This window comes from Eleutherodactylus coqui, chromosome 11, assembly GCF_035609145.1.
Source record: "Eleutherodactylus coqui strain aEleCoq1 chromosome 11, aEleCoq1.hap1, whole genome shotgun sequence".
NCBI classification, from domain to species: Eukaryota; Metazoa; Chordata; class Amphibia; order Anura; family Eleutherodactylidae; genus Eleutherodactylus; species Eleutherodactylus coqui.
The window spans coordinates 21285599-21302054 of NC_089847.1; the positions used below are offsets into that span (position 1 = coordinate 21285599).

General features: G+C 41.0%; 1 protein-coding gene across 2 annotated transcripts in view; it reads left to right on the forward strand.

The window, feature by feature from the left end:
- The window catches only part of LOC136582827 (uncharacterized), a 219436-nt gene that overhangs the window by 100418 nt on the left and 102562 nt on the right, over positions 1-16456 (forward strand). For both annotated transcript variants that reach the window (XM_066584087.1, XM_066584088.1), the window contains 2 exons: positions 1798-1881; positions 11502-11585. In XM_066584087.1, coding sequence (XP_066440184.1) covers positions 1798-1881; positions 11502-11585 — 168 coding nt within the window. The remainder of the gene's footprint in view (positions 1-1797; positions 1882-11501; positions 11586-16456) is intronic.

Here is a 16456-nt window from a genome sequence, read left to right on the forward strand (position 1 = left end):
AGACGGACCAGACCCACTGCAGAGTTGTTCGAAGGGAGTCATTGCTTTGGCGGGGGGCAAAGAAAGAAGAAAGTGTCTGATTTGGAGGCTCTGCCAGTAGTACAGGGATGTGGGTTCTGTAATGTTTGTCATGTAGTGGGGTGTTTGCGGCCTTGATGAGGTAGATTGTCTTGAGTTAGGATGCGTTCACATGTAGCTGGTTTGGTGCAAAATTTTATGCAGATCTGCAGCAGATTTCAATCTTACAAATGAATCCGTGTTGAAAGGGTGAAATCTGCACCGCATCAGCTACATGTGAATGCACCCTTAACCCCTTGAGTGGCGGGTTTCCTACGACCCTGTCGTACCCACCAGGGCAGGTTTTTTAAATGGTCTAATCATTGAATTTCAACTAATTTTGCAGTCGAGTTCCAAGAGCCATAACTTTTTCATTTTTCCATTGACACAGCCATATGAGGGCTTGTTTTTTGCAGGACAAGTTGTACTTTTTGATGGCATCATTTTTGGGTATATATAATGTATTGCATAACTTTTGTAAAAACATTTGTAGGGAGATTGGGGGAAAAAAATAAATTCTGCCATTCCTTTTTTGGATTTCATTTGTACGGCGTTCAACATGCAGAATAAATAATGTGATATCATTATTCTCTGAGTCAGCACCATTCTGGCGATAGCAAGTTTATACAGTTTTTATGTTTCGGGGAGGAAAAAAGAAATGGGGAAAAAAGAAAAAAGGGGCCATGTCATTAAGGGGTTAAATAATGTACCAACTTCCTTCTCTGGGTCATTACGACGCAGGGATACCACATGTGTGATTTTATTTTACATTTTTTACAAAGTAAAGGGAGACAAGTGTTTTTATTTTTATTTTTTTTATAATTTTTTCACTTTTGTTTTTTTTTTTAACTTTTTTTTAAATTTTTGTCCCTTTAGGGGACTTCCACAGGGACCCATCAGGACCCCCTGATCACTTTCCGGGGGTCTGATGGTGACAGCCCTTTACATGCTGCAGTGACAGCCCTTTACATGCTGCAGTCACATAGACTGCAGCATGTAAAGGGTTAACACAGCAGAGATCAGAGGTTTTCTCTGATCTCTGCTGTAAGAGCTGGTGCCTGCTTGTCCTCTGACACCCAAGCACCAGCTCTCCCTGCCACAGAGACAGTCGGCTTGCTTCTGACAAGCCGATGGTCTCTATAGCAACCTGTAAACAAAGCAGGAGACTTAGAAGCAGGAGATTGCCGGCATTGGCCTACCGATTCACTACACCTGCTGTCTGACTGGTCAGTGCTGCTTATGTGATTGGTACTGGCCAATCAGAGAGTAGCATACAGTGTGCATTAGGTAGTGAGAAGATTAACTGAAAGCGAGATGTGGAATTGGCGGAGAACGACAACAAGAGGTATTTTGTCCCAGGACCAGAGGCTTGTACTAAAGGGAACGTGTCATCAATTATAAGCACCATAAACTAAGTTTATTGGCTTGCAGGTCAGGGCGGAGGTCCAGGAATGTGCTTTTTGTATTTACCCGGCTCTCGGTTCCCTCGCTGTCAACCCTGGAAACTGGCACTCGGTCTGCGCATCGAACTCTGCGGTCAGTGCGTTCGCACACCAATAAAGAAGAGTGTGCATGCGCCCGCTGCCTGCACCTGTACCTCAGCTGGACTTTCTATGCTGCTTATAAGTGATGACAGGTTCCCTTTAACTCCATATTTTAGCAGGTGGCTGACACGAAAAGTAAGATTTGGCGCGTTTTAATCCATCAATTAGCTTTTAGTAACTCATGTATTTTTTGCAGCTGGATATGAAATATTTGTCTCCATTGTTACTGGCATATGAAGATAGAATTAATGAGAAGGATAATGTGACCCTGGCAGTTGAGGTGAGTTGTAATTTACATTCGCGCATTTGCTTTACTTGAAGTTCTCATTCTAGGGTGTATTCACACTGACAATCGTATCACCCTGTCTAAACAATTGACAAAATTTGGCTGCGCTGTGTGATTAAGCCCATAGAGATTTCTTCTCAAAGGTTAGGTAATTGTTTAAAAAAGTTGTCCAGAAAAACATGGCTGCTCTGTTCCGGAAACAACGCCACAGCTGACCATGGATATTGCCTGGTATTGCAGTTAAGCTCCATTACAGTGAATGGGACTTTGTGAGTTGTGACATTGCTTTTGGAAGAAAGCAGCTATGTCTTTCTAATTCTGGACAGCCCCTTCAGGACACGGCCTATTTTGGCCACGAGGATTCAACCATTTTGGGGGGATTTTCCAACTTCACTTTTCAAAAGCCACAACTTTTTTATTTTTCCGTCATCATGGCCATATGAGGGCTTGTTTTTTGTGTGGCAAACTGATATTTTTTGTTTGTACCATTTTTGGGTGCATATAATGTATTGTAAAACTTTTATTATTTTCTTTTCCTTTGAAAGCAGAGAGAGAAAACACATTAATTCTGCCATTGTTTTTTTTTTTTTAACCCGCTGCCTCTCTTTCCTTTATATTCTAACTCTCCCTGGTACCAATCCAACCAAACATAATGTACTATATGTGGGAATAATGAAAATCTAGATATTTTGTATAGATGTTTTTATACATTTATTAATGCATGAAAGATGTTTTTATCATACAGTGAACAGAAAGGAGCAGATTATATTGATTCTGCTCTTCAGGCCTTGGCTTACTCTTGTGGTGTTTTTGGAAATCCAGGTGCAGATCACACATAGGTGACACTTTCCAGGATTCCTACAACACGCCACATTCATCCTTTGGGCCTTCTGTTTGTCAAGTCCAATGGGTGAAGGAGCTGCTTTTTTCCTTCTTAGCAGCTTCCTTCCGTTGTCATCACCACTTTGTAGATGAGATTTCCAGATGCTTACATAGCAAGCAAGTAAGGTTGAAAGAAGTCTTTTAAAAAATAAATAAAAAAAATAAATTTTTGATTTCAACCTGTAATACATAGCAAGCAAGTAAGGTTGAAAGAAGTCTTTTAAAAAATAAATAAAAAAAATAAATTTTTGATTTCAACCTGTAATACATAGCAAGCAAGTAAGGTTGAAAGAAGTCTTTTAAAAAATAAATAAAAAAAATAAATTTTTGATTTCAACCTGTAATTACTTACTATGTTAACCCAGAGGGAGGCGAAAACCCCCTGAGGATTGTTGGTTTGCCCTCATATTAGGGGAAAAAATTCCTCCCTGACCCCAAATATGGCAATCAGAATGATTCCCTGGGTTGTCGGAGCTCGAATCTACGTGGATGTTAAGTGGTGGATATTCTATAGGGTCGTCTGGTCCGGTATATAGAAAAAGTGTGGTTTAATGTTATGAAGAGATCATGAAGATATGATGGAAGCTGAGTAGGTCGTCCACCAGCTTTGCTTGTTGACCACTCAGCTTTCTTCATTAATGAATGGCTTCATTGTTGACGGGATGATATTGTTGTGACCAATCTGGACATACAAAGCTGAATGCTGTGAATATTTTCTGGTCTTCAGGTCTTATACTGTTTGGCATTTCCATGTAGTCCAGAGTTTGATCCGTATTCACGTCAACAGAAGCTGCTGTCATGATTGCTGGTGGTTCCATTCTTCTGGCTTCCACATCTTCCCAATTGATGCCAGAAAAAAATTGATGCTTCTTGATGTCTCCTCTTACTCCTAGGCGATAGTCCTGATCTTTACACAGCAGCTCTTCTAAGATGGCCACTTTGACAGGAGTCAGATACTCTGGGTAGAGTGGATTAAACTCGATGGTGAACAACATAATGTCCATGGGATTATCTCCAGGAAAAGCCTCCTTTTTTGTGAACAGGTTATACAGAATCACACCTATGGCAAAATAATCTGCCCCTCGTCCATGTTCTTTGCCCATGATCATTTCTGGGGAAAAATATCCTGGTGTACCTTTAAGGCTTTCTTTGATCCTCTCATACACACCCATTACAGCAAAGCCAAAGTCCGTTATTTTGATATGGCCGTCTACAGTCAGAAGGATGTTTGCTGGCTTCAGGTCCCGGTGTATGATGTTTTTCTTGTGTAGGAACTGAGTGCCACAGATCACTTCTGCCATAATAAATTGTATTGTGGGGGTATCAAGAGGAAAGTTCTTGTGTAGAAAATCAAACAGGTCCCCTCTGATGGCCAATTCCAATACATAGTAGACACATTTTTCTGTGTGGAAGGCGGCCAGGCCATGAATCAGGAACGGGCTCTCGTGGGATAGTTCTAAGATATCTCTCTCTACAAAACTGTGCCCATGCTCCGTGAACAAACATTTGTTTGACACTTTAAGGGCAACACATTCTTTGCGGATGATATCACTTGCCAACAAGACTTCTCCAAAGCCTCCTTCTCCCAGTTTCTGATGGAATGTAAAAGACTGTAATGTTAGGGGTACTGTGTCAGATCTTTCTTTGTCAGGTTGCTCGAGTTTCTCTAAGCAGATGTCGCTTGTGTAGAGTTCCTCATCATGGCTACTGCCGCTCTCAGAGGCTCTAATTAATTTGTAGAGCTCCTCTAGTGCCTCATCGTCTAGCGAGGAGGAATCAGATCTGTCGGCACTACTGCCACTCTGAGAGGCTCTAATTAATTTGTAGAGCTCCTCTAGTGCCTCATCGTCTAGCGAGGAGGAATCAGATCTGTCGGCACTACCGCCACTCTGAGAGGCTCTGATTGATTTGTAGATCTCCTCTAGTGCCTCATCGTCTAGCGAGGAGGAATCAGATCTGTCGTCTCTGCCGCCGCTCTGAGAGGCTATGATTGGTTTGTAGAGCTCTTCTAGTGCTTCATAATCTAGTGAGGAGGAATCAGAACAGTTGGCACTACTGCCACTCTGAGAGGCTCTGATTGATTTGTAGAGCTCCTCTAGTGCCTCATGGTCTAGAGAACTGCTCTTACTGCTTGACCTCTGCTGAGATCTACACTCTTCTTTCTCTTCCCCCTTTTTGTCGTTTTTCTTGCTTTTAGATGATTCGTTGTCTGTTTGTAGGAAACAAATGCACACGTGTTAATATGTGAAATGATTATGAGTCTTCATTACTATCGCACAGCAACACATATTCATACGTAGTCAGATCATGAAACATACTACCTACATTATATTCACTAACGTTTAAAACTCTAAAGACATAAATACCATCTTGTATTTGGAGCTCTTGCACAGACATATGTGTTTCTATGGTTGTAGACCATATGATCTGAAAAGCTTATAAAAAGTTCCCATGAACATTCCCAGTTACTTCCCGATCTCCTACCTGTATTGCTGATGTGACTAGGCCCTGGCATTTCACCAGAAGCTCTTTGGCTTTCTTTGGTGCTGTCTGCCTTCTCCAGTCCATCCTCTCCATATTCCTGGATTTTTACTTTTACATCATCTTCTACTTTACACTCCAGTTCTTCTTCTCCATCCTGTTCTTCATCATCTGCATCGTAGTCCTGAATGTGCAGATCTTCTGTGATCTGAATCTGGCCCTGAATATGATCATACTCTGCCAGTATTTCCTGCTGACTAGTATAGTATTGGATGTGCAGATCTTCCTGGCTGTGGATCAGGTCAAGAAGGCGGTATTCTGCTTCTATTTCCTTTTCCACCAAACTGTCTGTCTCCACCACTTCTGCCTCCTTGTTGTCAGCAGTCTTGATGTTTTGATCTTCCTCCACATGTTCTTCCTTTACTTCAGTGGACGCTTTAGCTATAAAGAATATATCTACAGAAATAGGATAAGATGTCAAATGTTAAAACCTGAAACCTATTTTATATATTATGAATGATAAAGATGATATAACTAATGAATGATGGAATACATGTTTTGAGAACTTGAGAGAAGACCACCTCACCCAAGTACTTATATTTCAAGGGGATGCTTTTAGAAAACAACTCCTATTCATATCTTATATTAGGGCATCAAGCGTGGTTCCCTTGTAAAAGCATCTCATGCCCTGATGGATCCAAATATTCCTGGGCAGCCATGTATCTGAATGGTTGCCATATAATACTACATAAATAAGCTGTATTGTACCCACTCTACATCACCCACTTTGGTATAAGTCCATGTATATGCAATGTTACTAAGATATTAAAATAATGATGTATATCCGGACAAGCCCCAAACCACAGCTCTATTTCTTAACAAAATATTCAAATTTATCCTTAAAAAAATATATATAAAAACTAAATTCCACAACAAGGATTGTTACCACTGTGGGGCCCTAGCTGTACAAAATTACCCCTGGCAACTATTTGTTTTTTGAATATACAGAACTCGCCAAAGATATCCATTAATTTGTGATTGGCAGTTATAATGGGGGTCTGTAACTAAAAGCATAACCTTGTATTATATGAGAAGGTACATGATATCCTACCTTTGCTGTACTCTATGTTGATCCCACTGGGCCCAGGGAGTTCCTCTTCCATATTGATCCTGCTGGGATCTAAGAGTTCCTCCATGTTTATGTCTCTGGATCCTGGAAGTTCCTCCTCCATATTGATCCCGACAGGATTTGGGAGTTCTTCCATGTTTATATCTCTGGATCCTGGAAGTTTCTTCTCCATATTTATCCCGCTGGGACTTGGGACTTCCTCCATTGTTATTCCACTGGGTCCTGGGAGTTCTTCGGCACTTCTCTCTACTTGGATGCAAGTGCAGCAGCTCCTCATACACCCAGTAATCCTTGCCCAGGTTTTTTGTAGGCGTGCTAAAAACCAGTTCTTTTTTGGTTTCTTAGCTTTAATTGGCTCATTCTGGCCTTTACGGCCATCGTTCTTCTCTTCAGGAATGTGCTCGATCTTATCAGCTTCTTCCTGTAAATGGTTTGTCTTCTTTTTTGCCTTCATTATATCACAAAGGCAAAAATATAGAAAATATAGAAATCCAAAAGGATAGTCGCTCTCACTTATTCTCTGCTAGCTGCAGCAAGTGAATGCAAGGATTCTAACCCGTGCACTGGTATAAGAAGCCTTGTGCCATTGTGATGTCATCAACTTTCATTGTGATGTCACCTAATGGACTACTATTGTGATGTCATCTGCAATTGTGATGTCATCTGCAATTGTGATGTCATCATCTGTCTTGAGGAACATGCTCCAACTTGCCCACCATGTACATGTATGTGAATATATGTATATATCTATATCTATCTATATATATATATAAAGCTGAAAGCCCTCACTGACTCACTCACTGACTCCCGGACTGACTCACTCACTGACTGACTCGCCAAAAGTTCTCCAACTTCCCGATGTCGTAGAAACATGAATTTTGGCAAGAGGATAGATTATCTCCAAAATAGGAAAAGTAATATGGTCCCAACTCGATTATTCAATTCTAGCGCAAAAGAATTGGCGTCAAAATTTAACGTACATAATCTAAATCTCTCACTTCCCAATGTCATAGAAACTTAAAACTTGGCGCGGGCATTGAATATGTCATAAATAGGAAAAGTTAACGGGTCCCAACTTGATTATTCAATTCTATGCGCAAAAGAATTAGCATCCAAATTTTACGTACGGAATCTAATTCTTTCACTTTCTGATGTCATAGAAACTCGAAATTTGGCACTGGCATTGATTATGTCATAAATAGGAAAAGCTAATGGGTCCCAACTCGATTATTCAATTCTATGCGCAAAAGAATTAGCGTCCAAATTTTACGCACGGAATCTAATTTTCTCACATAGAAACTTAAAATTTGGCATGGGCATTGAATATGTCATAAATAGGAAAAACTAACAGGTGCCAACTCAATTATTCAATTCTATGCGCAAAAGAATTAGCGTCAAAATTTTACGTACGGAATGTATTTTTCTCACTTTCCAGTGTCATAGAAACGTGAAATTTGGCACGAGCATTGATCTATATATATATAAAATTGAATGTATGTCTGTATGCGTGTGTGTCTGTTTGTCCTTTATGCGCTACTACGCCATTCATCCGATCGCCCGCGGGGTGGCTTGATAGAATGCCTGTCCGATCGCAGCAGGATGTAATGCTATGTAATGCATACATACACCGAAACAGGATTTAGCTTAAACATCCACACCCACTGAAATAGGGGAATCCCACCCAGACTTTTATGCTAGCTTGCATACACCGAAACAGGACTACTTGAGGTTTACATCTTCATTATCTCCTCCTTTACTCTCCAGCTCTTCTTCTCCGTTATGTCGTTCTTCATGCTGACCACCATAGTACTGGATGTACTCTGGATCAGGTCGTGAATGCGATCATACGCTGCCAGTATTTCCTGCTGACTAGCAGGGTACTTGGACGCACAGATCTTCTAGGCTGCGGATCAGGTCATGAAGATGATGATATTCTGCTTGTACTTTTTGTCCCACAACGCTGTCTGGCATCAGTTCTGTCTCCTGGTCATCAGCCTGGATTTGGTTTTCTTCCAAATTGTCCTCCTTTTCCTCCTCTATATTTCGCAGGCGTGCTTAGAACCGTTCATTTTTTTGTTTCTAAGCTTCACTTGGCTTTTGCTGGCCGTCATCTTCACAATTCTTTTTTGTTTTAGGTATCTCCTCGATCTTATCTGCTTCTTACTGCTAACAATTTCTCTTCTTTTTTGCCTTTATTGTATCACAAAGGCAAATATGTAGAAGATATAGAAATGCGCAGATTGTTTCTCCCACTTGCAATCTGCTGGCTGCAGCAAGTGAATGCAATGGTTATTAGATGTGCAAAAGAATATTCCGCTACCTGCCATTCTGATGTCACGACGGCCATTGTGATGTCATCAACCATCTTAAGGAACGTTCTCCAACATGTCCAAATATTCAGCATGCAACAACATGATGTTCTGGTTTCTTCCATAAGGCAGTTGATGACATCACAATGGTAGCACAGGAGGATAATTACTAGTTATTTTTTAAGACCGCGCTTTAGAATATTTCACTGCTTAAGGACTATACCATGGAGGGAGGAGGAAGAGTGGGAGCCGCAAAGGTAGTGTGAAAAGAAAACAATAGAGTTTTTGGGGAGAGGGGTATGGGAGCACCAGGTCCAGGTAACCGATACAAGGAACCTGAAAATTGGGTCGGGGGAACTTTGACCAATTTGATTTCTATATCCCAGAGAATTTAGGATCTCAATCCAGTAGTGCCATGTTTTTGGAAAACTTATCCAGCAAGTCTTTGATAGATGCTGTAAGTTCTTCCATCTCCATCGTCTTGTGGATCATGTGAAACCAGATCGAGATAGAGGGAGGGGAAGCTTGTCGCCATAGCTTCGGAATGCATGCCCTAGCTGCATTAACCAGATGTCTGACCACAGAGCTCCTATAGAAGTATGGGGGGATGTCACTAAGGTGCAGGAGGAAGAATGTGAGTGATTTTGGAAGAGCAAAGTCCGTAAATTTTGAGATAATGTGCCATACCTCTGACCAGAAACCCGACAACACCGGGCACTCCCAGAATATATGAAGTATAGTTCCCTGATCTGTTCCGCATCTCCAACAAAGCAGAGAAGCAGATGGTATCATTTTATATAGATGAGAGGGCACCCTGTACCACTGTCAGAGAATTTTGAATCCAGTTTCCTGAATCTTAGTAGAGATGGAGGATTTATGTGTAAAGGAGTAGATTTTAGCTAATGTTCTGGTGTAAACGATAGCGACAGATCTCTTTCCCATGTGAGGATATATGGAGGGGGTAGAGTCTCTACATGCGTAGTTAGTATGTTATATATGCATGAGCAGGTGTGACGAGACGGACCAGACCCACTGCAGAGTTGTTCGAAGGGAGTCATTGCTTTGGCGGGGGGCAAAGAAAGAAGAAAGTGTCTGATTTGGAGGCTCTGCCAGTAGTACAGGGATGTGGGTTCTGTAATGTTTGTCATGTAGTGGGGTGTTTGCGGCCTTGATGAGGTAGATTGTCTTGAGTTAGGATGCGTTCACATGTAGCTGGTTTGGTGCAAAATTTTATGCAGATCTGCAGCAGATTTCAATCTTACAAATGAATCCGTGTTGAAAGGGTGAAATCTGCACCGCATCAGCTACATGTGAATGCACCCTTAACCCCTTGAGTGGCGGGTTTCCTACGACCCTGTCGTACCCACCAGGGCAGGTTTTTTAAATGGTCTAATCATTGAATTTCAACTAATTTTGCAGTCGAGTTCCAAGAGCCATAACTTTTTCATTTTTCCATTGACACAGCCATATGAGGGCTTGTTTTTTGCAGGACAAGTTGTACTTTTTGATGGCATCATTTTTGGGTATATATAATGTATTGCATAACTTTTGTAAAAACATTTGTAGGGAGATTGGGGGAAAAAAATAAATTCTGCCATTCCTTTTTTGGATTTCATTTGTACGGCGTTCAACATGCAGAATAAATAATGTGATATCATTATTCTCTGAGTCAGCACCATTCTGGCGATAGCAAGTTTATACAGTTTTTATGTTTCGGGGAGGAAAAAAGAAATGGGGAAAAAAGAAAAAAGGGGCCATGTCATTAAGGGGTTAAATAATGTACCAACTTCCTTCTCTGGGTCATTACGACGCAGGGATACCACATGTGTGATTTTATTTTACATTTTTTACAAAGTAAAGGGAGACAAGTGTTTTTATTTTTATTTTTTTTATAATTTTTTCACTTTTGTTTTTTTTTTTAACTTTTTTTTAAATTTTTGTCCCTTTAGGGGACTTCCACAGGGACCCATCAGGACCCCCTGATCACTTTCCGGGGGTCTGATGGTGACAGCCCTTTACATGCTGCAGTGACAGCCCTTTACATGCTGCAGTCACATAGACTGCAGCATGTAAAGGGTTAACACAGCAGAGATCAGAGGTTTTCTCTGATCTCTGCTGTAAGAGCTGGTGCCTGCTTGTCCTCTGACACCCAAGCACCAGCTCTCCCTGCCACAGAGACAGTCGGCTTGCTTCTGACAAGCCGATGGTCTCTATAGCAACCTGTAAACAAAGCAGGAGACTTAGAAGCAGGAGATTGCCGGCATTGGCCTACCGATTCACTACACCTGCTGTCTGACTGGTCAGTGCTGCTTATGTGATTGGTACTGGCCAATCAGAGAGTAGCATACAGTGTGCATTAGGTAGTGAGAAGATTAACTGAAAGCGAGATGTGGAATTGGCGGAGAACGACAACAAGAGGTATTTTGTCCCAGGACCAGAGGCTTGTACTAAAGGGAACGTGTCATCAATTATAAGCACCATAAACTAAGTTTATTGGCTTGCAGGTCAGGGCGGAGGTCCAGGAATGTGCTTTTTGTATTTACCCGGCTCTCGGTTCCCTCGCTGTCAACCCTGGAAACTGGCACTCGGTCTGCGCATCGAACTCTGCGGTCAGTGCGTGCGCACACCAATAAAGAAGAGTGTGCATGCGCCCGCTGCCTGCACCTGTACCTCAGCTGGACTTTCTATGCTGCTTATAAGTGATGACAGGTTCCCTTTAACTCCATATTTTAGTAGGTGGCTGACACGAAAAGTAAGATTTGGCGCGTTTTAATCCATCAATTAGCTTTTAGTAACTCATGTATTTTTTGCAGCTGGATATGAAATATTTGTCTCCATTGTTACTGGCATATGAAGATAGAATTAATGAGAAGGATAATGTGACCCTGGCAGTTGAGGTGAGTTGTAATTTACATTCGCGCATTTGCTTTACTTGAAGTTCTCATTCTAGGGTGTATTCACACTGACAATCGTATCACCCTGTCTAAACAATTGACAAAATTTGGCTGCGCTGTGTGATTAAGCCCATAGAGATTTCTTCTCAAAGGTTAGGTAATTGTTTAAAAAAGTTGTCCAGAAAAACATGGCTGCTCTGTTCCGGAAACAACGCCACAGCTGACCATGGATATTGCCTGGTATTGCAGTTAAGCTCCATTACAGTGAATGGGACTTTGTGAGTTGTGACATTGCTTTTGGAAGAAAGCAGCTATGTCTTTCTAATTCTGGACAGCCCCTTCAGGACACGGCCTATTTTGGCCACGAGGATTCAACCATTTTGGGGGGATTTTCCAACTTCACTTTTCAAAAGCCACAACTTTTTTATTTTTCCGTCATCATGGCCATATGAGGGCTTGTTTTTTGTGTGGCAAACTGAAATTTTTATTTGTACCATTTTTGGGTGCATATAATGTATTGTAAAACTTTTATTATTTTCTTTTCCTTTGAAAGCAGAGAGAGAAAACACATTAATTCTGCCATTGTTTTTTTTTTTTTAACCCGCTGCCTCTCTTTCCTTTATATTCTAACTCTCCCTGGTACCAATCCAACCAAACATAATGTACTATATGTGGGAATAATGAAAATCTAGATATTTTGTATAGATGTTTTTATACATTTATTAATGCATGAAAGATGTTTTTATCATACAGTGAACAGAAAGGAGCAGATTATATTGATTCTGCTCTTCAGGCCTTGGCTTACTCTTGTGGTGTTTTTGGAAATCCAGGTGCAGATCACACATAGGTGACACTTTCCAGGATTCCTACAACACGCCACATTCATCCTTTGGGCCTTCTGTTTGTCAAGTCCAATGGGTGAAGGAGCTGCTTTTTTCCTTCTTAGCAGCTTCCTTCCGTTGTCATCACCACTTTGTAGATGAGATTTCCAGATGCTTACATAGCAAGCAAGTAAGGTTGAAAGAAGTCTTTTAAAAAATAAATAAAAAAAATAAATTTTTGATTTCAACCTGTAATACATAGCAAGCAAGTAAGGTTGAAAGAAGTCTTTTAAAAAATAAATAAAAAAAATAAATTTTTGATTTCAACCTGTAATACATAGCAAGCAAGTAAGGTTGAAAGAAGTCTTTTAAAAAATAAATAAAAAAAATAAATTTTTGATTTCAACCTGTAATTACTTACTATGTTAACCCAGAGGGAGGCGAAAACCCCCTGAGGATTGTTGGTTTGCCCTCATATTAGGGGAAAAAATTCCTCCCTGACCCCAAATATGGCAATCAGAATGATTCCCTGGGTTGTCGGAGCTCGAATCTACGTGGATGTTAAGTGGTGGATATTCTATAGGGTCGTCTGGTCCGGTATATAGAAAAAGTGTGGTTTAATGTTATGAAGAGATCATGAAGATATGATGGAAGCTGAGTAGGTCGTCCACCAGCTTTGCTTGTTGACCACTCAGCTTTCTTCATTAATGAATGGCTTCATTGTTGACGGGATGATATTGTTGTGACCAATCTGGACATACAAAGCTGAATGCTGTGAATATTTTCTGGTCTTCAGGTCTTATACTGTTTGGCATTTCCATGTAGTCCAGAGTTTGATCCGTATTCACGTCAACAGAAGCTGCTGTCATGATTGCTGGTGGTTCCATTCTTCTGGCTTCCACATCTTCCCAATTGATGCCAGAAAAAAATTGATGCTTCTTGATGTCTCCTCTTACTCCTAGGCGATAGTCCTGATCTTTACACAGCAGCTCTTCTAAGATGGCCACTTTGACAGGAGTCAGATACTCTGGGTAGAGTGGATTAAACTCGATGGTGAACAACATAATGTCCATGGGATTATCTCCAGGAAAAGCCTCCTTTTTTGTGAACAGGTTATACAGAATCACACCTATGGCAAAATAATCTGCCCCTCGTCCATGTTCTTTGCCCATGATCATTTCTGGGGAAAAATATCCTGGTGTACCTTTAAGGCTTTCTTTGATCCTCTCATACACACCCATTACAGCAAAGCCAAAGTCCGTTATTTTGATATGGCCGTCTACAGTCAGAAGGATGTTTGCTGGCTTCAGGTCCCGGTGTATGATGTTTTTCTTGTGTAGGAACTGAGTGCCACAGATCACTTCTGCCATAATAAATTGTATTGTGGGGGTATCAAGAGGAAAGTTCTTGTGTAGAAAATCAAACAGGTCCCCTCTGATGGCCAATTCCAATACATAGTAGACACATTTTTCTGTGTGGAAGGCGGCCAGGCCATGAATCAGGAACGGGCTCTCGTGGGATAGTTCTAAGATATCTCTCTCTACAAAACTGTGCCCATGCTCCGTGAACAAACATTTGTTTGACACTTTAAGGGCAACACATTCTTTGCGGATGATATCACTTGCCAACAAGACTTCTCCAAAGCCTCCTTCTCCCAGTTTCTGATGGAATGTAAAAGACTGTAATGTTAGGGGTACTGTGTCAGATCTTTCTTTGTCAGGTTGCTCGAGTTTCTCTAAGCAGATGTCGCTTGTGTAGAGTTCCTCATCATGGCTACTGCCGCTCTCAGAGGCTCTAATTAATTTGTAGAGCTCCTCTAGTGCCTCATCGTCTAGCGAGGAGGAATCAGATCTGTCGGCACTACTGCCACTCTGAGAGGCTCTAATTAATTTGTAGAGCTCCTCTAGTGCCTCATCGTCTAGCGAGGAGGAATCAGATCTGTCGTCTCTGCCGCCGCTCTGAGAGGCTATGATTGGTTTGTAGAGCTCTTCTAGTGCTTCATAATCTAGTGAGGAGGAATCAGAACAGTTGGCACTACTGCCACTCTGAGAGGCTCTGATTGATTTGTAGAGCTCCTCTAGTGCCTCATGGTCTAGAGAACTGCTCTTACTGCTTGACCTCTGCTGAGATCTACACTCTTCTTTCTCTTCCCCCTTTTTGTCGTTTTTCTTGCTTTTAGATGATTCGTTGTCTGTTTGTAGGAAACAAATGCACACGTGTTAATATGTGAAATGATTATGAGTCTTCATTACTATCGCACAGCAACACATATTCATACGTAGTCAGATCATGAAACATACTACCTACATTATATTCACTAACGTTTAAAACTCTAAAGACATAAATACCATCTTGTATTTGGAGCTCTTGCACAGACATATGTGTTTCTATGGTTGTAGACCATATGATCTGAAAAGCTTATAAAAAGTTCCCATGAACATTCCCAGTTACTTCCCGATCTCCTACCTGTATTGCTGATGTGACTAGGCCCTGGCATTTCACCAGAAGCTCTTTGGCTTTCTTTGGTGCTGTCTGCCTTCTCCAGTCCATCCTCTCCATATTCCTGGATTTTTACTTTTACATCATCTTCTACTTTACACTCCAGTTCTTCTTCTCCATCCTGTTCTTCATCATCTGCATCGTAGTCCTGAATGTGCAGATCTTCTGTGATCTGAATCTGGCCCTGAATATGATCATACTCTGCCAGTATTTCCTGCTGACTAGTATAGTATTGGATGTGCAGATCTTCCTGGCTGTGGATCAGGTCAAGAAGGCGGTATTCTGCTTCTATTTCCTTTTCCACCAAACTGTCTGTCTCCACCACTTCTGCCTCCTTGTTGTCAGCAGTCTTGATGTTTTGATCTTCCTCCACATGTTCTTCCTTTACTTCAGTGGACGCTTTAGCTATAAAGAATATATCTACAGAAATAGGATAAGATGTCAAATGTTAAAACCTGAAACCTATTTTATATATTATGAATGATAAAGATGATATAACTAATGAATGATGGAATACATGTTTTGAGAACTTGAGAGAAGACCACCTCACCCAAGTACTTATATTTCAAGGGGATGCTTTTAGAAAACAACTCCTATTCATATCTTATATTAGGGCATCAAGCGTGGTTCCCTTGTAAAAGCATCTCATGCCCTGATGGATCCAAATATTCCTGGGCAGCCATGTATCTGAATGGTTGCCATATAATACTACATAAATAAGCTGTATTGTACCCACTCTACATCACCCACTTTGGTATAAGTCCATGTATATGCAATGTTACTAAGATATTAAAATAATGATGTATATCCGGACAAGCCCCAAACCACAGCTCTATTTCTTAACAAAATATTCAAATTTATCCTTAAAAAAATATATATAAAAACTAAATTCCACAACAAGGATTGTTACCACTGTGGGGCCCTAGCTGTACAAAATTACCCCTGGCAACTATTTGTTTTTTGAATATACAGAACTCGCCAAAGATATCCATTAATTTGTGATTGGCAGTTATAATGGGGGTCTGTAACTAAAAGCATAACCTTGTATTATATGAGAAGGTACATGATATCCTACCTTTGCTGTACTCTATGTTGATCCCACTGGGCCCAGGGAGTTCCTCTTCCATATTGATCCTGCTGGGATCTAAGAGTTCCTCCATGTTTATGTCTCTGGATCCTGGAAGTTCCTCCTCCATATTGATCCCGACAGGATTTGGGAGTTCTTCCATGTTTATATCTCTGGATCCTGGAAGTTTCTTCTCCATATTTATCCCGCTGGGACTTGGGACTTCCTCCATTGTTATTCCACTGGGTCCTGGGAGTTCTTCGGCACTTCTCTCTACTTGGATGCAAGTGCAGCAGCTCCTCATACACCCAGTAATCCTTGCCCAGGTTTTTTGTAGGCGTGCTAAAAACCAGTTCTTTTTTGGTTTCTTAGCTTTAATTGGCTCATTCTGGCCTTTACGGCCATCGTTCTTCTCTTCAGGAATGTGCTCGATCTTATCAGCTTCTTCCTGTAAATGGTTTGTCTTCTTTTTTGCCTTCATTATATCA